Source organism: Peromyscus maniculatus, chromosome 14 (genome assembly GCF_049852395.1).
Source record: "Peromyscus maniculatus bairdii isolate BWxNUB_F1_BW_parent chromosome 14, HU_Pman_BW_mat_3.1, whole genome shotgun sequence".
NCBI classification, from domain to species: domain Eukaryota; kingdom Metazoa; phylum Chordata; class Mammalia; order Rodentia; family Cricetidae; genus Peromyscus; species Peromyscus maniculatus.
In genome coordinates, this window is record NC_134865.1 from 57,837,277 (window position 1) to 57,859,661 (window position 22,385).

The window sequence follows — 22,385 nt, forward strand, 5'->3', positions numbered from 1 at the left end:
TCATCTTATTTAGCCCATCTAAAGACACTAAGCAGAAGGGGAAAGTCCACAATTTCCTGGATTTTTCCTATTTATAGAATTAAAAACTGCCTGCATGAAGCCAGGAGGGGTGGCGCACGCCTTTAATCCCAGCACTTGAGAGGCAGTGGCAGGTGGATCTCTGTGAGTTTGAGGCCAGCCTGGTCTACAGAGTGAGTTCCAGGAGAGCCAGGACTACACAGAGAAACCCTGTCTCGAAAAACCAAGAAGCAACAACAAAAGAAAAACTGTCTGCATGAAATTAGAAGCCTTAGGCACATCTAGTGCCATTTAAGCAATGGGTTTCTTGATGTCACTGGCCACAGAGAATGTTACTATATTCTTTGCTGCCTGAGAGACAGACATTTTCTGAAACTGGCTGAAGTCAACTCAAACGGTACTGATGGGATGCTCACTGGGAGCTAGAACTGCACTAGGGAGACTTTCCAAAGGTACAATCTCAGCTTTCAAATGATCTGATAATAATGGAGGACAGACAGACAGACTCACGTAAATTTTAAAAAGGAAGGCTATATAAACACACACACACACACACACACACACACACACACACACACACACACACACACACACTCCATATCTGAAGCTGTGCCCAGGCTTTCCCTTTGTCTAGAATGCTTTGCTCCAGGCTCACCCTCAGATGCTTGCTAGCAGCTTAACAAGGTCAGCCTAGAGCTCACCTCTCCTCTCCTATTACCTTCAGTCCACAGGTAGGGTTATCTGAGCTAAGGATTTGGATTTAAACTTTTACAGTGTTGTGCATTTTAACCACAGGGTGTGTGTGTGTGTGTGTGTGTGTGTGTGTGTATGATGTGCAGATATCTGTAGAAGCCAGAAGAGGGTGTCAGATTCTCTGGAGCTGGAGTTACAAGTGGTCCTGAGCCACCCAATCTGGGTGCTAGGAACTAAACTAAGTTCCTCTGGCCGAGCGGCAAACACTTTCAACCACTAAGCTATTTCTCCAACACCCTCCCCTCTTTTAACACAGGGTCTCATGTAGCCCAGGCTAGTCTAGCACTCACAACATAGCTACTAAGTCTGACGGTGACCTCCTGATTCTCCGGTCTTCACTTCCCAAGTGCTTGGATACAGACACAAGGCAAATGTGCACAGCTGAGTATGTTTACAAGACCATGAGAAACGACCTCTTCATAGACTAGAAAGATCAGCTGCAAGCCAAAGAAAGATGGCAGAGGTGAGAGAAGAACAGAGTAAGAGATGCTGTGCAAACACAAGACCCGAGTTTGGTCCCCAGAACCATGTCAACTCCAGACATGGTCGTGCATGCCTGTAATTCTCGTGCTCCTATGGCATGGGACTGGAGGCCAAGACTAGAGAACCCTGAGGAGCTCCCAGGTCACTAGCCTGCTGTCCCCAGCAACAAACCAGGTGGAGGATGGCGAGGGCCAAGCCCTGAAGTGGGTAGTCCTCTGACCACATATGTGCTCTGCTATGCGAGGGCCTGCACTCATACATACCAATACTCAGAGGTGTGCACGCAGGCACACACACACACACACACACACACACACACACACACACCATACACACATAGGAAAATTTTTTTAAAGCATTTAAAAAAAAACAAAAAACAAAACCAGCCAAACCCAAAACCCACAAACTCCAAACAGACCAAGACAACCAGGGGTGTTTTCTGAATATTAAACCAACAAGTCTACACTCAAGGCAGCCAGAGCAGCCTCTTTGCCCGGGCAAATCCCGTGTGTACTCATGGGAGTGACCCTGAAATCTGTGGTACCAATCTGCTTCCCCTCCTCATTAGAAGGCTAAGAGGCAGGCACGAATGATGGGTCAGTGGTCAGACCTGTTGCTCTTGCACAGGACCAGGATTTGGTTCCCAGCATCCACCTGGTATTTCACAACCATCTTTAACTCAAAATCCAAAGGATCCTATAACCTCTTCTGACCTTCTCAGCAACAGGTATGCGTGTGGTGCACATACACATAAAATAAAGTCTATAAATAAACCAACCAACCTGACAGGGGGATGTCCTGGTTAGTGTTTTGTCAACTTGATACAATCTAGATTCATCTGGCAAGAGAAACCTCAACTGAGAAAATGCCTTCATCAGATTGCCTTTAGGTGAGTCTGTAGGACATTTTCTTCATTAATGACTGATGTGCGGGAGCATCCTAACATTGGGGCCGAGGTGGCAGGAACGGTGGCACACACCTATCTCGCCAGCACTCAGGAGGACAAGGCAGAAGGCTCACTGGGAGTTCAAGACCAGCCTGAGCCACACAGTAAACTTAAATAGTTCTCAGGCTTGCTTGTCTAAGTGATCAGATCCGCTCCTTCTTGGTCTAGGAATACATTTCTGTGCCAGTATCACCCGGCAAATGCAAGGCCCCATGTGCAATCTCCACCATGGCAAAAAACAAACAACAAAACCCCACCTTTTCTCTCCTGTCTCTTTAATTTTTTTTTTTTTAAAGATATTCTCACACTGTAGCCCAGGATGGCCTCAATTTCACAGTAATCCTGTGGCCTCAGTGTCCCGGGTGCTGGGATGTAGGTACAAGTTACTACACCTGCTTCTTGAGTATTCTCTGTCTACCACAGTCTCCCATTTCTGTGTCACAGCATATAGCATTAGCCCTTTCCAATCCCAATTAAAACCACAAAAACACAGGCCTCTGGCTGATCTGAGCATAAACTATAACTTCTTGTTAGAATAGTTATCCTATTTCCTTGGCTAATTTGAAGGCCCTAAAGGATCTTTAAAGCTAAGAGAGAAAGAGAGGAAGAGAGGGAGGGAGAGAGGGAGGGAGGGAGGGAGGGAGGAAGAAAGACAGAAAGAAAGAAAGACAGACAGACAGAAAAGAAAGAAAGAAAGAAAGAAAGAAAGAAAGAAAGAAAGAAAGAAAGAAAGAAAGAAAGAAAGAAAGAAAGAAAGAAAGACCTTTCTAGTTATTTTGCTTTCTGCATTTGCCTGGCATTTTCCAGATTTTAGGACAGAAGATTTAGGCTCAAAGCAAAACTAAGTGGAAACTATCTGAGTCCCCTCCAGCTCCAGAGGACTTTACCATTACACAGGCCAGCCTCTCCATTACCAACATCTGCTATGGGAGTGATCTGTAGATGAGAACCTACACTGAGACATTAACACCCACAGCATATGAGGAGATGGAATACATGTCCCAACACACACACCATATAGTACCAGACAGGAGGCTCCACTGCCCTACAAATCCTCTGTGCTATACTTCCTCAACCTTTAATTCCACCCAGACAATCTTTTAAAAGATGCCACCAAAGCTACAGGCATTGGGTCTCTGTATTAGACAAAGAAGAAGCGAATGAAGCTAGAAATCAAGTGCTGACTCCAGCAGGTAGCTCTGCAGAGCTGGGAGGAGGCCCGGTGCAGGGAAAACACTGTGATGACTTACCCTTGCTCTCGAAACACACTTCAAACATGTCATAATCTTCCGTGGTAAAGGCAAACTTCCCCTTAGTTGCATCCTCTTTGGCATATAGAATATGGCCAGCAGAATCTGTAATCTAAAGAATAAAAAAGTTACTTAGTAAAGAACTCCGAGGAAGGGTAATTATAGAAACTGAGGAGACAGATAACATAAAAAAGACAGTCAGGGGTTGGGGATGTTGCTCAGCTGAAGAGGGCACACATAAAGCCCTGGGTTTGATCCCCAGCACCATATAAAAACTGAGGGTGGCGCCGGGCGTGGTGGCGCACGCCTTTAATCCCAGCACTCGGGAGGCAGAGCCAGGCGGATCTTTGTGAGTTCGAGGCCAGCCTGGGCTACCAAGTGAGCTCCAGGAAAGGCGCAAAGCTACACAGAGAAACCCTGTCTCGAAAAAACCAAAAAAAAAAAAAAAAAAAAAAAAACTGAGGGTGGCAATACACACCAGTAATCCCAATACTGCCCAAGTGGAGGGAGGAAAGTCAGAAGTTCAAAGTCATCCTCAACTACATAGAGACTTCAAGATCAGTCAAGTTTATGAGACCTTGTTTCAGAAAACAAAACAAACTACAAAGACCATGGGGAGCTGGAGAGATGGCATGCACTGCTCTTTCTGCACCAATGTCCAGTGGCTAACAACCACCTGTAACTTCAGCTCCAGGGCATCTACTGTCTCCAGCCTTCTGGGGCTCCTGCACTCATGTGTACATACCCACACACAGGCACACATGTACACACAACTAAAATTAATAAAGCTTTTTAAAAGACACAAGGACTGGACTAAAAGATAAAACACCCCAAACAACAGTAAAAGCTTGTCCATTCAAATAGGTTAAACTCTAACTCTCTCTCTCTCTCTCTCTCTCTCTCTCTCTCTCTCTCTCTCTCTCTCTCTCTCTCACACACACACACACACACACACACACACACACAAATAAAAAAATGAATCTTAGACATAGAGGATAAGCCTAACTTTCTCTTCAAAAAGACACCTTTGCTGCAAACAAGACATGGAAAGAGGACAGATGGAAGAATGCCTTGCAAAGGACCCGTGCTAGAGGTGCACAGGACTGCGGAAGAATGTAGTGCAAAGGACCCGTGCTACAGGTGCACAGACTCCGGAACACCATGGTGGATGTGGGGGAATAAGCGGAAACTTAAGGAAGAACATCAACCAAGTGAAGACAGTAGAGAGCTTGCAGCAGCTGACAGTCTTCTCGGATGTACACAGCGCTGCTGTCTGCACTCACACCTCAGAGACCAGCAGGCAGCCACAGGGGTCATGACCTCAGCAAAGGAACACTTGGCCCTGAAGACTCCTCAAAGCCTCTGTTCATGGGATACTTTTCCTGGATAATCAATTAAGGGAAAAAGAAAGCAAGCAAACTGCTTGATAACCCTGACTATACCCATATTATAAGCAAAAAGGTCTGGAAACTAATCAAACCCCAAACTAATGCAGCCAGTGTGGTGCCACACTTCCTTCTTCAGAAACAGTTCACCCACTAAACACTCACTTCCCTGCCGCCAGCCTCCCCAAAGCACACTGACAACTCTAAAGGACAGTTCAAAAAGGCAGACTGCAGAGATGCTCAGCGGTTTAGAGCACTTGTTGCTTTTGCAGAGGACCTGGGTCTGATTCCTAGCACCCAAATGTGACCTCACCACCGTCCAGAACTCCAGTTCGAGGATATGACACGCTCTTCTGGCCTCCTCAGTTACCAGGCACACATGTGATACAACATACATACACACAGGCAAAATATCCATACATATAAAATAAATATGAAAAAAATTAAAAAGGCAGACTAGAGGAACAAAGCCGATGTGAAAACCCCAAGTTGGTTAATGTCCTATAAATGGTGTCTCAGACAACACAGAACTCTAGAGTGACTCTGGGTGAAGAGACTTCATTATTGCTTGCTTCATTATTCATTAGTCTAGTTCTACAGGGAGTGGAAGTCGGTTGTTAAGATTCCTTTACTCGGAAGAGAGCCAGTGCAGGCCAACAGGGAGTAAGTAGGAAGCTTCCAGCAGTGAACCAGCAGAGATTCCATCTTCTCCACACTCAGGCAAGGACCAGGCCAGGTCACTGGCCTAGACAGACAGCTCAATTTAACAGCATTTGTAAGAGCTGGCACACATTTGCCCAACCATCTTATTTCCTAGAAGAGAGATTATGATCACTTTAATTTTCTCCTAAAATATTAAAAGTGTCCTTTAATGATTTTTTTCTTATTTAATGAAAGGAGCCATTTCGGATTATAAAAGTACTTAAACGCAGGTCCTAAAACTCTTGTTAAAGCATTGGTAACAATGTTGCATGGAGTGATTTGAACAGAAATCAAGAACTCAGCTGTGTTCCTCTGAAGGGCTCCACAACAATTCATACCTCCAACTGGTACTTCTCAATGTCCCCCTACATTGTGCAGAGAAACTACAATCATGGAAGAACTACTTGCTCTGTCTGTTCCATGACACCTGAAAATCCATTAGAGGTTAAGTTCATTCTAGGGCAAAGACTCAACTGCATTACTAGAGCGCTGAATGAAAGACCCACCTTTTGTTTTCTTTAGATTTAATTTTACGTGTGTGAGTATTTTGCCTGCATGTATGTACATGTAACACGTGTGCCTAGAGGTCAAAAGACGACATTGTACACTCTGAAACTGGAGTTACAGTTGGTTGTGAGGTACCGTGAGGCTGCTGGGACTGAACCCAAGTCCTCTGCAAGAGAAACAAGGCTTTGAACTGCTGAGCCGTCTTTCCAGCCCCAACCTGTAGAGGTCTCAGCTTACAGAAAGCACTAGAGCCCGGACAGTGGTTGCACACGCCTTTAATCCCAGCACTCTGGAGGCAGAGGCAGGTGACCTCCGTAAGTTCGAGGCCAGCCTGGTCTACAGAGCGAGTTCCAGGGCAGGCTCCAAAACTACACAGAGAAACCCTGTCTCAAAAAAAAAAAAAAAAAAAGACAAAAAAAAAAAGCCCATTGGGGGAAGCAGCTCTTTGGCCGGGCGGTGGTGGCGCACGCCTTTAATCCCAGCACTCGGGAGGCAGAGCCAGGCGGATCTCCGTGAGTTCGAGGCCAGCCTGGGCTACCAAGTGAGCTCCAGGAAAGGCGCAAAGCTACGCAGAGAAACCCTGTCTCGAAAAACCAAAAAAAAAAAAAAAAAAAAAAAGAAAGCACTAGAGACCAGAACTGTCACACACACACACACACACACACACACACACACACACACACACACACACACACGGCCTTTTTTCTTATGGGAGGAAACGGTGCCTGTTCACCGGAAGGCCGGAGTGGATGGTGTCTAACAACCTGGTGATCTTTTGCTGTTCTACAGTGCCAGGCTTCATCTAAATCCCCCAAATCCCGAGCAATCCTCTCAGTCAACAGAACACATCTTTCTGCTTATTACAGGCCCTTCCTCCCTAGGCCCTAATCCAGAACACTTTTATCAATCAATAAAATTCATTCTTATGGCTAAGGTCACAAGTGCTTGGCTGGAGAGATGTAGCCATGCCTAAAGCTTTGTTGTGTTGTGACAACTTGTCATATGGAAACTTGTCTCCAAAGTTTACTGTGTTTAAATGTGAGAAAAAGAAACGGCTTGGTCAGACTCTAGAAGCAGATGACCCAGCACCAGCTAAGTCATGCTGACCAGAGTTTCATTTTTACCTCATGAGGATCATTTCTCTGGTAGCTGTGACGCTTGCAGGGGCCCCCACACCAACTCCAACCACCGCCTTTCATCAGCATGAAATCTGCCTTCCAGAAATAATGTGTAATGATGCTTAGTGCTCCTTTGGCCACCACAATTCTATCCTTCCCCGGCGGTGGTGGTGTACGCCTTTAATTGGGAGGCAGAGCCAGGTGGATCTCTGTGAGTTCGAAGCCAGCCTGGTCTACAGAGCAAGATCCAGGACAGGCAAAAACAAACAAACAAACAAACAAAAAAAAACACAGAGAAGCCCTGTCTTGAAAAAGGAAAAAAAAATTCTTTCCTTATCACTTAGGTTAACCCAAACATGTAAGAGTAGTCATTTGGATACTTAGAAATCTAAGCACCTGAGCTTTCAAGTTGGATTAACACATACGAACTGCTGCTGGGTATTCTAACAGATCTTAATATTTTCCTGAAAACCAGTAAGTTTTCTACCAAGTACAAATAACTGCAGTTACTTAATAGCAAAGCTATTAGTCTCACAAAGAAAAAACAACAACAACAACAACAACAACAAAAAAACCAAATCGCATCCCCTAACCCCAACACCATTATATAAACCAGCAGGTGCTAAAACTAAAGAATAGGAAACTGGGCCAAACTCAGTGATTGATTACAGCCGACAGTCTATGGGCTGAAATGATGAATTAATCTAGTTATTGGTTTTCCAGGTAGGGTTTTGCCTTGTGGTAGTGGGTAGCCTGGAATTTGTGGTAACTCTCCTGCCTCAGTCCCCTGAGTGCTAGGATTGCAGTCCAAGCAAATGATGTTGCTTTTTGTTTTGTTTGTTATTGTTCCGGTTTCTCAAGACAAGGTTTCTCTGTATAGGCCTGGCGTCCTGAAACTCCCTCCATAGACCAGACTGGCCTTGAACTTAGAAACCTGCCAGCCTCTGCTTCCCTAGTGCTGGAATTAAAGTCGTGTACCACTACACCAGGCACAAATGATGTTTTTAACTTTCCTTTAATTACAGAACTCTTATTACAGCTGGGCTGGAACTCAACAGGCATCAAACTTGGGTAATCTTCCTAAAGGGTCCGACTCCTGAAGCCTAACTGCTCAGTGAAGGATTACAGCCATAAATCACCCTGCACTGCCATGCCCGGCTAAACAACAAAATACTTGTAGTGATCACCATAGGATTTTCGGATTAAACAAAGCTAATATTAAAATTTGTCCACAAATGACATCATGGAATAGGAAGTAATAAAATGTTGTTTCTAGGTAACAGTTTCTAATGAAAAGCAAACCCAAATTCACAACTTGAAAAGCGAGGAGAAGGTGTTAATTGTATAAGCACAGTATCTGATGTCAAGACAATGTGAATACTCACACCTAAACCGTCAACGGAGTGAGAAAATGGCTCACTGGGGAAGTAGGCATCTAGAATTCTATCTTCTTGGACTAGTCTAAGCAGTGGTTAGGAGCAGGTTCTTGAGTTGGTCCCGAGGCCTGCCTGCTGACCAATTCCGTCACTAAACAAGGTAACAACCTGCCCCAATGTAGAAGGGACTGTAGATAGCTCCGGCCAATAAAACACTTAGGGATAAAACAGACAGTGTTCACGTGGAGGGAGGGAGGGACAAGTGTTTCAAGAGCCTGGGTCTGTACAGGACCTTTGACCTGAAGTCTGCTTGAACAATTTTTTTTTTTCAAGACAGGGTTTCTCTGTGTAGCTTTGCGCCTTTCCTGGAACTCACTTGATAGCCCAGGCTGGCCTCGAACTCACAGAGATCCTCCTGGCTCTGCTTCCTGAGTGCTGGGATTAAAGGCATGCACTACTGGCTTTTTTTTTTAAAAAAAAAAAAAAAAAAACCATGAACAATTTATCAGGAAGGTCTCTGTCATTTTCAACCACAGCCTGCCAAAGACACAAATGGAGTGAGTTCACACGGGCGCTCTTAGTGACCTGACCCTCTGTACTGATGATGGTCTGATCTCATACAGTACTGCATCAGGACCTAGAGGAACCTGAATGTCCCCACACCTGGCTCTCTCCCTGGTCCCCTTACCACGACTCTCTTCTCCATCCCAGCCCACTCCTGCTGCTCACAGACACCATTGCTCCAAAATTGCAAGGATGGGACTATTTGGCCACCTGTTGCTACAATTGTTGGGAAGGGCATCAGAAAAAAAAAAAAAACTTATTAAGAATACTATCTATTCTAACAACAGACAATCCAATAAACAAAACCAGGGCTCTCTGGAGAAATGGGGATGCTGGATTCTAGGACCAATCAGAAATTATACATGATCATAATATCTTATGATGCCAGGAAGTGAGGAAGCCCTCAAAAACAAAACCCCAAGGATGGGAGCATGTAAAAGAGACAAGCCCAAGGAAACTGCTCTGAGCAGCCAAAGCTGGAAACAACTGGATCTCCAATAAAGTAGAAATGGATTGTGATCTGAAGTATACACTACCTATGAATCCAACAACTGACAGAGGAGAGACAAGTCTCTTTCAGAAGACTGATACCACACCCTTAAGGAGGGAATCTAGGGGCTGGGGATTTAGCTCAGTGGCAGAGCCACTGGGTTTGGTGGGTTTGGTCCTCAGCCCTGAAAAAAAAAAAGGAGGGAATCTAACTCCCCTCTCCTTAAGTGTGGGCTGGCCGCACTAAATGACTTCATCCCAAAGAGCACAGCATAAGAATGGCTACAGTGGAGAAGCCTGACAAACACTAACTCAGCCAGATGATCTGTGACAGTCATGTGATATGTGATAAGAGTCACATTTGGCCTCTGTACCCCCCACCCCCACCCCACCCCCAGTTCTATGAGAAAATCATCAGACAAAAGAGCCATCCTAGGGGCTGGAGAGATGGCTCAGCAGTTAAGAGCACTGGCTGCTCTTCCAGAGGACCCAGGTTTGATTCCCAGCACCCACACAGTAGCTAATAACCATCTCAAACTCCAGTTCCAGGGGATCCAACACCCTCTTCTGGTCTCCGTAGGCAACAGGCTCACACATGTGCACAGACACACAAACACAAGCAACACTTACACACACAAAATAATCTTACATTTTTATTGCCCCCCCTCTCCCCTGGTTTTGGTTTTGTTTCTCTGTGTAGCTCTGGCTGTCCTGGAACTCACTTTGTAGACCAGCTTGGCCTTGAACTCAGAGAGATCCACCTGCCTCTGCCTCTCGAGTGCTGTTAAAATTTTTTAAAAATAAATTTTATAGAAAAGTGAAGATGAGGCCAGGCAGTGGTGGCACACGCCTTCAATCCTAGCACTTAGGAGGCAGAGCCAGGCGGATCTCTGTGAGTTTGAGGCCAGCCTGATCTACAGAGTGAGATCCAGGACAGCCACCAAAACTACACAGAGAAACCCTGTCTTGAACACCCCCCCCCAAAAAACAAAACAAAACAACCCCAAAAAAAGGAATGTGAAGATGAAACTCCCTTCAGGTTGGCCCTTATCTACACTCTTCTTAGGCTATGGTCAGTCTGATATAATACTGAGTAAAGGATTTTAAGGACTACCACCAACCTCGTAGGTCCTGCCTAGAAGCTCTAGAACAGAATAAAAACACCCTCAACAAAGATGCCTACTCTCTTCTTTGAGAGACAACACAGGATGCAGTTAAGATGAAAAGGTCTGGTCTGGAGAGATGGCTCAGCAGGTAGGAGTACTTGTTGATCTTGCAGAGCAACCAGTTCAATCCCTAAGACCCCCATGATGGCTCACATGCATCAGTGACTCCAGTCTCAGGGTCTTCTTCTGGACTCCTTCAGGACCAGACATGAATGTGGTACACAGGTACATATGCAAGCAAAACACCCATACATGTAAAAGAAAATAATAATAATAATAAAGCTGGGAGGTCCTAAGCTGGGCATGGTAGTGCATGTCAACAGTCACAGCACTTGGGCAAAGACAGAGAGGGTCCAGAGGAAGTCCACAGAGTTCAAGACCAGCTGGGCTAGGTGAGACCTGGTCCCAAACAAACAAACAACAACAACAACAAAAAAGGTGGGGGGGAGAAAAATGATGGAAGGTTCTAGAGCCTGACTTTTGGTCCATGTTTAAAGCACAGTTACATCACTTACTGGCTGTAAAGCCTTTACCATGGCATGCTTTACTCCCAAAGTAAGGCCACATACTTCATGAGATCAGTGAAGAGGGTCACACAAGCACTCAGTGGAATGTTACTGTCTGAAGGACCAGCAGCACTGATCACAACTGTCTGTTAGTCCTAACTCACAACTCCCTAAACCGTCAGGTTATCCTCATTCTTCCCACCAAACTGTCTTAGGAGACGGCAGAGCAGTGTGCTGTGTTAACGAGACTCAGGGGCGCCTGGGCCCAGATGGTCACTGCATGGGAACAGAGGGAAACAACTGGGTCCATCTTCAAGGAAACAGCGGGGTACTTAGAAACTGTAGGGTCCAGAGGCCCGGCAAAGCAGAAAGGGAGAGTAAGTGTGCTGGCCAGTGTTTCACCAACGTGACACAAACCAGAATCAGTGAGGAAGAGGGAACCTCAATTGAGAATATGTACCCACCAGATTGGACTGTGGGCAAGCCTATGGGATGTTTTCTTGATTAATGACTGATGTGGGAGAGCCCAGCTCACTGGGAGCAGTGCCACCATGGGCAGGTGGTCCTGGATAATACAAGAAAACAAATTGAGCAAGCCTCGAGGAGCATGCCAGTAAGCTCCATTCCACCATGGCCTCTGTTTCTGTTTCTGCCTCCAGGTTCCTGCCCTCACTTCCCGGAATACACGCTGGAAGATCAAGTTGCTTTTGGTCATGGTGTTTTATCACAGCAATGGAAACCCTAACTAACAGTGAGGAATCCAAGGGTAACTCGAGCACTTCCAGAATGTGGTTTATAATCTGATAAGGAGTAAACTACAGGAATAATCTAACAGGAAGCCGGGTCGGCTGCTCATACCTGTAATCCCAGGACTTGTAGGGCAGAGGAGGATCAACTCTGAGGCCCGCCTCAGACTACAGTGAGTACCTGGGCTCCAGGGAAGACTCTATCTCAAACAACCTAACCAAAACAAACAAAAACCCGGGTGTTCTAGGCTGGAAAAGACTGGCAAACAATTCCAAAAGGCTTTGGCTGGCAAGACGGTTCAGCCAGTGAGGGTGCTTGATGACAGCCTGGTGATCTGGGTCCAATCCCTGGAACCACACAGTAGAACAGAAAACCCACTCCTCCTGCAGGCCGCCCTCGGACTTCCACGCGCTCACATGGGATTCACACATGTATGCACGCACACATGCACGTGCATGCACACACACACACACACACACACACACACACACACAAGTGCGGAGCCAGGGCTAGTAATCCATACCTACAATTTCAACATTTGGGAAATAGAGAGAGGAAGAACAGAAGAGTTATCCTCAGCCACATAGCAAGTTTGAGCCTAGCCTAGGCTACATGAGACCATGTCTTAAGATGGGGGAAAGAAAAGACAGACTACCTCAGGGCAGGTGTTAAGTAAAGTGAGTATTCTAGAAGTTCTGAGTTCAACTTCCTGCACAAAGAAATATGCAGACCACAAGACCACAAGTTGCCACTGTATCTCAAAATTGAAGAACACAGAATTTACTGATTTTTCTTCTTCATTTTTTGGGTAAGATTTGTTTTTATTTGTAATTATGTCTGTCTATGTGGAGGTGGCCCTGGAGCTGGGGTTATGGGTGGCTGTAAGTCACTCAGTGGGATGCTAGGAACCAAAATCAAGTCCTCTGCAAGAGCAGTACCTGCTAATTGGAACCCACTCAGCCATCTCTCTGGCCCTCCTCTGATCTCCCAGTCAAGAGCAAATACAAAGTCCATCAGCTATACTTCTGGAAGCCAGAAGAGCATACAGTTGATACTGCGAACAGAGCCAACCTGGAACATCTTCAACACTAAATTCCTTCAAATCCCCACCCGTAAGGGCTGCACACACCCGTGGTGTTCAAGCTTCTGGACCACTGCTGAGAACAGGAAGTGGGAACTCCCCGGCAGCAGCGGCAGTGGGCTAACAGGCAGAGGCCCTTCCTGCCTCACTCAGCCTTTGCTGCACTGACCTAACACAGGCAGCAGTCATGCTCGACCGACCGGAGGGTGCACACGGGAGGAAGAGGAAGAGGAGGAGGAAGGGAGGGAATGAGAATGAAAGACCAGTTGCTGCCCTATCAACACTCCTGCGGGGGTGAAGCCAGATCAAATGTTTTTCTTCATACTGTTCCAGAGTTATTTACGGTAAAAACCTCCAGCATGACCCTGTTAGCACAAACAAGGCCTTGTTCTCTTTCAACAACTAGTCTCTTGATTTCCCACACATTAGGCTGAACAATGAAGTTGGGGCGCAGGATAAGGCAGATGACATCAACCTCCCTCAAGTCTGAGGCTTGTTTGGGGGCCTAAGTTCTGGTCTGTGGCCAGCTGGATGATTTCACAGAGGGCCACTGTCCACACTGCCAGGCTGATACGAGTATGGGGGCGGAGGCTTAGCACCATCCAGTCAGCAACTGACAAATCAAAGTCACTGCACCCCCCACCCCAAGTCACCTTTATAAACAACCTGCTCCACTTCTTAAAAACTGGACTGTCTTCAGAAGTTATCATGGTTTCAAAATCTAAGCAGTCCCCCTTTCTGGAGTAGTTCAGGAGATGCAAAGCTGTAGACTGGTCACTGTGTAAGTTCAATGAAGAAACGCTATCCTTTCTTTAACTTTTAGGAAGAAACTACAAGGTCAGGGCTTAAGAAAAAGCTACAAGATTTGTATATAATACAAGAAGAAACTCAACTGCAATGCTACCAAATGTTAATGTACCAACTGGCCTTCTGGAGCAAACCATCTAGTTACTGGTCTGGTTTTAATCTACTGATAACAGTAACATTAAATATCTATTTAAAGGGGCCATATTTTCATGAAAAGAAAAAGGTGAGCCCAGGTAAGGATTCACATGGTAGTTACTGGTAAAAGGAGAAGCTTCTTTCGAGAGATAAGCAACAAGTATTCGATTGTTTTCCCTCCCTAACTTCCTTCTCTAACACAGAGACGTCTTAGTATAGGCACCGGAAACATAATCATTCCCTTAAAAAAACAAACCTGGAAACTGTATTACACACAATGAATGTGTCTTCACATTGTCCAGCATGCGTGTTCACGTCTGCAGTCCCTACACTTAGGACCATCAGTTCCTACAACAGGCTTTATCAGGACCTGGAGTAACAGGGTAATGTCTATATTAACCATGGATGATGAGGGGACACTTCCCGCTTCAAAGTTGAGTAGCAAAGTCTTTATAATCTACTACCGAGGATGGCTTAGCCTCATTTTGTGCAATGAGTGGGGAAGAGAGTGTTAAGGCAGACAACTGGGAATCTTCATCACCAAGTGTGTGTGAAACAACATGAGAATCCTCCTCCACCACCACACCACACCCACTCCATGGCTAGCTGTGCAGAGGACGTCCCTGACCACTTCACCAGCCCTTATCCACCAATCACTTCCTCCCCTACTGTCTGACTTTGTTTGTTTTTTGAGACAGGGTTTCTCTGTGTAGCTTTGCGCCTTTCCTGGAACTCGCTTTGGAGACCAGGCTGGCCTCGAACTCACAGAGATCCGCCTGCTTCTGCCTCCCGAGTGCTGGGATTAAAGGCGTGCGCCACCGCCGCCCGGCCTGTCTGACTTTTCACAACACAATTCACTACCGGAGGAAATCAGGCTTCCTCATCTTCTTTATGTTTTCTCTTTGCTGTTCCTCACTACAGTTCATGGACTTGAACTCATAAACCATTAACATTCAAAGATATTAAAGAGGAATCACAAAGAGAATGCTCAGAACCCCTCTCATTAAAACATTCCATATCGCCAGGCCATGGCGGCACACTCCTTACATCCAGCACTCAGGGAGGCAGAGGCAGGCAGATCTCTGAGTTTGAGGCCAGCCTGGTTCCAGGATGGCCAGGGCTACACAGAGAAACCCTGTTCATAAACTGCTACCCTCCCCAACAACAACAACAATAACAAATCAAAACAAAAACCCACCACCACCACCACCACCACCACAAACCACATTCCGTATCTGGTCACTTCAACCCTGTATGAGGCCAGAGGACAATCCAGTTTTTGTTCAGTGGAGATGATCGAGTGTCAACACCCACGGCCAAAGCAAACCTGGTTCCCTGAATACAGAATCACTCAACTCAGGTCTTCTAACTCCATGAGCTCTACCATCACTGCATGAGAGGAGATGATGCTTTAAGTAATTAGACCACACACTCCATAATTATTGCAGCTGCTAGCTTTTGAATCCAGATCTGAGTGGAGATCTGACTGTCTTCATTCACTATTCTACAGGGACGGTGATGCTCCCTGCAATCCCAGCACTTGGGAGGTGGAGGCAGGAGGATCAGGAATTCAAAGTCATCCTCTGCTATCCTGTGCTACATGAAACCCTATCTCAAGCCCTTCCCCCCAACTCTGCCAAAGAAAAATGAGAGAGGTGAGCATGGTGGTCAGTGCCCATAACCCCAGCAGGCAGGGGGCCGCATTGAATGCAAGATCAGCCTGGGCTGTGCAGAGTCCCTGTTTTCAAACAAGCAAGCAAAAAACAGAGGGGCTGGGGTAACGGCTCAGGCAGCAGGAAAATGGGGGCCTCACCTGAGTGTGGATCCTCGGCACCACGTCAAAAGTCAAGTGCAGCAGTGAAAGCCTACGATCCCCGCTCTGGGGAGGCTGGAGCAGGAGGACCCCTAGAGTTTGTCTGCTAGCTAGTGTTGGGGGGAGCCAGGGTTAGCAAGGATTTTGTGTTTAAAAGAAAGAAATAAGGTAGATAGTGATAAAGGAAGATACCTGATGTTGACTTCTGGTGAGCATGTATATATATGTGTATGCGCGCGCGCGCGCGCGCGCACACACACACACACACACACACACACACACACACACACAGGAGAGAGAGACATGGATGGATAGACACCTGGAGATCAAAAAGGAAGCAGACATCACACTAAGGAGGCTGTCCTGTCAAGCAGTGTATAATGAAAGCACATAGGAGGTGCCCACAGCCGAGAACAGACCAACTTAAAACAACATTATATAAAGAGGATACTCAGTGTGACTAAAGTAAAGGCCAGAGGATGGAAGTGAAAGGGAGGGGTCACAGACGAGGAGAGCGTGGTAACCACTCATCTGTTCACTCATTTCTTTTGTTAAATTCTGCCATGTGCTAGGCATTTAGACATACGCACTGCAATGGGACGCACACGCTACTCAAAGAACTTACAGCCTATCTTAAGAGACAGTCAACACAAGAAAAACACAGATCTATAACACAGGCACTAGGTACATTCATTGGACATTGAGACGTTCTCAGACAGGAGGACAGATCCCTAAGGTTAACCCAAGCACTAGCTTAATCTGGTGGCACAGGCCTGCTACTACTTGGGAGGCTGAGGCAGGAGGATCATGAAAGAGAGGCCTGAAAGAGAACTGGGAACATAGCTCAATGGTAAAATGCTCGTCCACTAGATTCAATCCTCAGTTCTACCTCTTATCCTGCTTCAAAAAGTGATGGGGATGTAGATGTAGAGCACTTGCCTGGCATGTACAAGGCCTTGGGTTCGATCCCTAGCACCACATAAAACAGTCACGGCGGCACACAGCCACAAAGCAAGTTTGAGGGCTGGGACACATGAGATCCTATTTCAAACCAAACCAACAAAAACGAGCACACTATATTCACAAAGATCCTTCAGGGCAATCACCATGCACCGCGTTTAGTGGTCCAGCTCTACTACACAAAGTCCTTATTTCTCCTACCTCACCTCAGACTGAACCTGGGCCAGCTGAAGGGTATGTGACTTAAGAGACGACAGCCCAGGCTGATCAAAGACCTGTACTGTGGCATGACATGTAAGCAGGAGCTATGTGCTTGCAAGGTACACTTTTGAAGCTGAAATGACGCACTGTAGGGATCCTTGAGGCAGAGTCTGAGCAGGAACAGCACAATTTTAAGGAGCAGAACTAAGTGAATAGATACTAAAGCTGCAAGCTGCCGAGGGGCTTAGGAGTAAATATGAAACACATATATTACATAAAAATAAATGTTTACAAATTCAGTACTCTGAGAACTCTTAATTAAAAAGTATATTCCGCCGGGCGTTGGTGGCGCACGCCTTTAATCCCAGCACTCGGGAGGCAGAGCCAGGCGGATCTCTGTGAGTTCGAGGCCAGCTTGGGCTACCAAGTGAGCTCCAGGAAAGGCGCAAAGCTACACAGAGAAACCCTGTCTCGAAAAACCAAAAAAAAAAAAAAAAAAGTATATTCCCAGGCGGTGGAGACACACACCTTTAATCCCTGCACTAGGAAGGCAGAGGCAGGCGGATCTCTGTGAGTTCGAGGCCAGCCTGGGCTACAGAGGGAGTTCCAGGACAGGCACCACAGCTACACAGAGAAACCCTGTCTCAGACCCCCTCATGTGTACATGTGGAAGCTGAAGGACGGACAGCTTTTGGGAGTTGATTCTCTCCGCCACATGTGGGTTCCAGGGGTTGAACTCTGGCTTAGTGGCTTTGTCTACTGAACCACCTCCCCAGTCCACAGTGATGAAATCTTAGCACATCTGGGTATGACGTGCTATTAGGGAAACATCATGGATGTTAACGTTTTGCTTTGAGAAAGGGGTCTGAATACGTTAAACCACACAGGCTCCAGCTCACTGGCTCAAGTGACCTCACCTCCGCCTTCTTTCACTAAATTCTTGGGACTCAACTAATCCTCCTGCCTCAGTCTCCTTAGTAGCTAGGACTACAGACACATGCAGCTGCACCTAGCTCACTGTTAATTTTGAAAGGGTGTTATATAGGCCATAAAACATGGTAGTCAGCCGGGCGGTGGTGGCGCACGCCTTTAATCCCAGCACTCGGGAGGCAGAGGCAGGCGGATCTCTGTGAGTTCGAGGCCAGCCTGGGCTACCAAGTGAGCTCCAGGAAAGGCGCAAAGCTACACAGAGAAACCCTGTCTCGAAAAACCAAAAAAAAAAAAAAAAAAAAAAGAAAAAGAAAACATGGTAGTCATGTTCCTATTTTTTTTACGAGACTCAAGCTGACGTCGGCTGGACTGAAATACACTATTATCTAGGGTTTCCTGGGCGTGGAAGAATTTAACATAAAATACTCTTTTCCCTTTAAAGTACTTTAAACAAGTACGAGTCCTGAATAGTTACAGATGTAACTATTTAATAGATGTAAATTTTCTATAATGAAAATGAAACACTGCTAATAACAACTTGGGTTGGTGATAAAACTCAGGACTTTGACATCAAAATCTGTAATGTTTTAAATTTCCTCCTTAAAACCAGATGGAACAAAGGGTCCACGTGTTTGCAAGGCAAGTCCATCAGGAGCTGAGATTGCTGGGCATACTGGCGCAGCTACGATCCCTGCGCTCGCAAGGCTGAGGCAGAAGGACAAAGGGTTCCAGGCCAACCTGGGCTGCCAGTGAGGCCTACAATCAAAAAAAGAGAGGAGTGCTGGTCAGTCCAAATTCTCTGTCTCCACCCCTTACACTCCTTTATCGTCCAGTTATACGCCTTTCGTCCTGGCTGCTGCTCGGTTTTCCTCTCTTTTAACACCTGGCTCAACTCATTCCTGTGTATTATCTCCTTGGCATTCAGGATTCCAGTAGTCCAATTAAGCTGGCGAGCACTAAGAACCCAGCGGACAAAGTGAGAGTAACCAAGCGCTGGTGAAATACAAGTGAGTAGAAGCACAAACTCCTGCTGGTGATGTCCCTTCGACAGCCTTAGAGCATCCTCAGACGTTCATTACTGCAGGTTTTACCATGGGTCCTGTTATCACTGAATGCTACTAGAAGCAAGGCAACACACTTAACACTCCAGAAAATACAAACAGGAAACAAGTCCACCCTGAGGACACTACTGCTAGCTTACTAAGGGAGACAGAGGGTAAACAGCGGTTATGATGAGCTCTGTCCAGAAAGGCCCAGTTAGAACCCAAAATGGAAACTAACAATAGATGAGGCTTCAAGACAGGTCTTGGGAGGAGCACTACAGAGCATGTTGGCAGATGTGAATAACCTAAAATGGGCAACCACTGAATGGTTTTCAAGCACAGGACTCCAGGAGAGACAGCAACACTAAAGAGCAAGGCCTCCTTGCCTGCTCCATCCAGCTCTTTGATTCTGGGGACTACTTCCACTATGAAGAGCCAGAAGCTACAAGACCCCAAACATTGTATCTGTGTCTTTAAAATGTACCATCACCGCTTTCTTGGGTAGACAGTTCAGTATTTAAAGAGGATAATAAATGCTGGGTCACAAAACAATAGCCCTGAAAATAGTTTTTCTCTCTCAAATAAAGTATGTTACATTATCACCACTGTGGTCCAACACCTTAAATATAAACAATATATCTGAAGCTTGTTAAAAGTGAACTGTTTCGGGCTGGAGAGATGGCTCAGAGGTTTAGATCACTCCTTGCTCTTTCAGAAGATCCAGGTTGGGCTCCTAGCATCCATATGGTGGCTTACAACCACCTATATTTAACTCCAGTTCTAGGAAATCTGATGCCCCCCACCAGCCCTAGGCACCCACAGGGTACACATACATACATGTAGGTAAAACACCCATGTATAAAATAAATCTTTTAAAAAAATTACTTCTTCTATTTAGCTTAAGAATGTAAAATTTTCACTCTGTTAAAAAGAAACAAAAAATTACCAGTGTTTATTATGAATGAATACAGTTACTCAGAACACAATCAACACTTGACTATTAACAACTCACAAATCTGGCCAAGCAGAACTCCATTGAAAACTGGGACCAAATGGCATCATATAAACTGTCACCATCCAAGGGTCCAGCTGACCCTTGTAGTTAAAAGAAGTCGCTAGCGACTATGACCATCTTGTGTCCAATAATAGACTCTAACAAATCCCAGAAATGACAAATTAAAAGCCAAGGAAGACTGTAGCACTTTCCTGTCTAAATACACTTAACGGGCCAATTCCATCTGGAACCCTTGTTCATGTTACCTGAGTCTCGGTTTCCTTGTTACTATATAATAAGGCCCAGGGTACCCATCTGCTGCTCCATCGGGTGGTGTCTGAACTAAATATACGAGGCACGGGAAGTGACCCGGCAGATACTTAATAAACCCCAAACTTTATTAGTCACAGTCCGTCTTATGGTCCCCCATTATCCCGGCGGTGTGGAGGTGTCTTATGATGTCAGTCCCCACGGATCCTCTACAGATCTCTCCGGGGGGAAAAAAATCACGTTAGTGCTCGAGATCGCGGGGCCCCTCGCAGAGACGGGGGCCCTGACGCATCAGCCCCCGCTTCTCCAGGGGACTCGGGGTCCGCCAACGCCTCGCTGCCCGGCCAAGGGCCCAGACTCCTGGCGCGCGGCCCCGCCCCGCGAACCCCCAACGCGCGGGGTGAAGGGGGCGGTCCCCGCCGCACGTCCTCACCGCTCGGGTGGTAGTGGAGGGGTGGGGGAGGAGGACGGGGGAGACGAAGCCAACCCCCGGCCTCCGCGCGCCGGCCTCCCTCCCTCCCCCGGACGAGGCCTGCCATCGTGCCGCCCGCCCCCGCGCCGCCCCGGGCCGCACCTTGAGGTGGGTGCGCAGGCCGCCGGCGCCCCCGGACTGGTCGGTGATCTCGTAGGCGCCCGTCACCAGCAGGTCCTTGTGGATCTCCTCGCGGAGACACTTGCGGGAGTTCACGGGCAGGTGGAAGGAGATGGCGGCGACCGAGCTCGGGCCCAGCAGGAAGAGGAAGAGCAGCGCGGACGGGCGAGGGCCAGGCCGGGAGAGCGGGCCAGACAAACCAGACATGGTGCCGGCGCCTCGTTCACCACCCGGGGCCTCCAGCGCGCCGGAACCGGGAGCGCCCACGTGACCCGCCTCTGACCCTGCGAGGCCGCCGGCGCCATTTTGGAGATTGGCTAAACCGAGGGACGATTGTATAATAAACACGTTTTCAAAAATCGAGGGGAGATACGGTCGTGTGCCGTGACCACGGGCTTACGGGCGTAGAGAAGAGTCTCCAGAGTTTGTTTTTTTTTCCCCGCACAAGTTTTTTTTTTTTCCTGTGTAACCCGAAAGACCGCTGAGTGAGCCATAGTAAGTATGGGCAGCCCTGGAAGTAGTTCAAGTTTTATCGTCCCGGAAGTGGTTCACGCGAGTTTTAAAGTCGGTGACACCATGGTAACCAGCCCCCAATAAGGAACAGCCACAAAGCCTTTTCCCTGGGCCCGCCCACCGGCTGCTGAGACTGGGGCTAACGTCACACAGACACAGACACAGACACAGACACAGACACAGACACAGACACAGACACACACACACACACACACACACACACACACACACACACACACACACACACACACACACGAGATTAGTGTCCTGAGACTTACTTTGGGAGCATTTGGGACAGCGAAGCACTGAAGAGGAAAATACAAAGGGAAGTTTAAATTTGGCTTTTAGTGAGTGTGGACCATTAACTCAGAGAAGAATGTGTAGAGAGCAACAGGTGGGTGTGAATGGACAGGCATCCAGTTAATGCCTCTGGACCTAGTATTCGCCCTGGTGTAACTTTGGTACTCACAAGGTACGACTTATTTATTTAAGAAACAACAGTAGTCTTCTGTGATAAGCTATACGCTAACCAAACACTTAATTTTATGTCTTGGTCCAGTCAGAGATGAGCATAAAATATTATTTACCTCTCTTGAGCATTGTCAAGAGAGGAAACCGAGTGTTTCCAAAGCATCTTCTGTACATCCAAGTGGCTCATTCGTAGTAAGCTGATCCACATAGGAATCATTCATTCACTCTTTTTTTACCTACTGTGTGCTAGACACTACACTATGCATGTATAATGTGTTTATTGATGTACATCCTGGTATACTCAACAGACCTAGCAATCTTACCTTAAACCAGTGATGAAACAGCCAAGCATTGATGGCACACACCTTTAATCCCAGCACTCGAGAGTCAGAGGCCGGCAGATCTCTGTGAGTTCGAGGCCAGCCTGATCTACAAATCAAGTTCCAGGACAGCCAGGGCTATTTCACCGAGAAACCTTGTCTCAAATAAATAAATGAATGAATGAATCAATCAATCAATAAATAAATAAAATAAACAGTAATGAAACAAGCTAAGTGTTCCTTAA

General features: G+C 46.7%; 1 protein-coding gene across 1 annotated transcript in view; it reads right to left on the reverse strand.

Moving 5' to 3' along the window:
• The window catches only part of Tmed10 (transmembrane p24 trafficking protein 10), a 37,399-nt gene extending 16,026 nt beyond the window's left edge, over positions 1 to 21,373 (reverse strand). The window contains exons 1-2 of the mRNA XM_042260941.2: positions 20,819 to 21,373; positions 3,451 to 3,562 (exon numbers count right to left, since the gene is read on the reverse strand). Coding sequence (XP_042116875.1) covers positions 3,451 to 3,562; positions 20,819 to 21,043 — 337 coding nt within the window. The 5' untranslated portion in view covers positions 21,044 to 21,373. The remainder of the gene's footprint in view (positions 1 to 3,450; positions 3,563 to 20,818) is intronic.
• Positions 21,374 to 22,385: the final 1,012 nt, after the last annotated feature.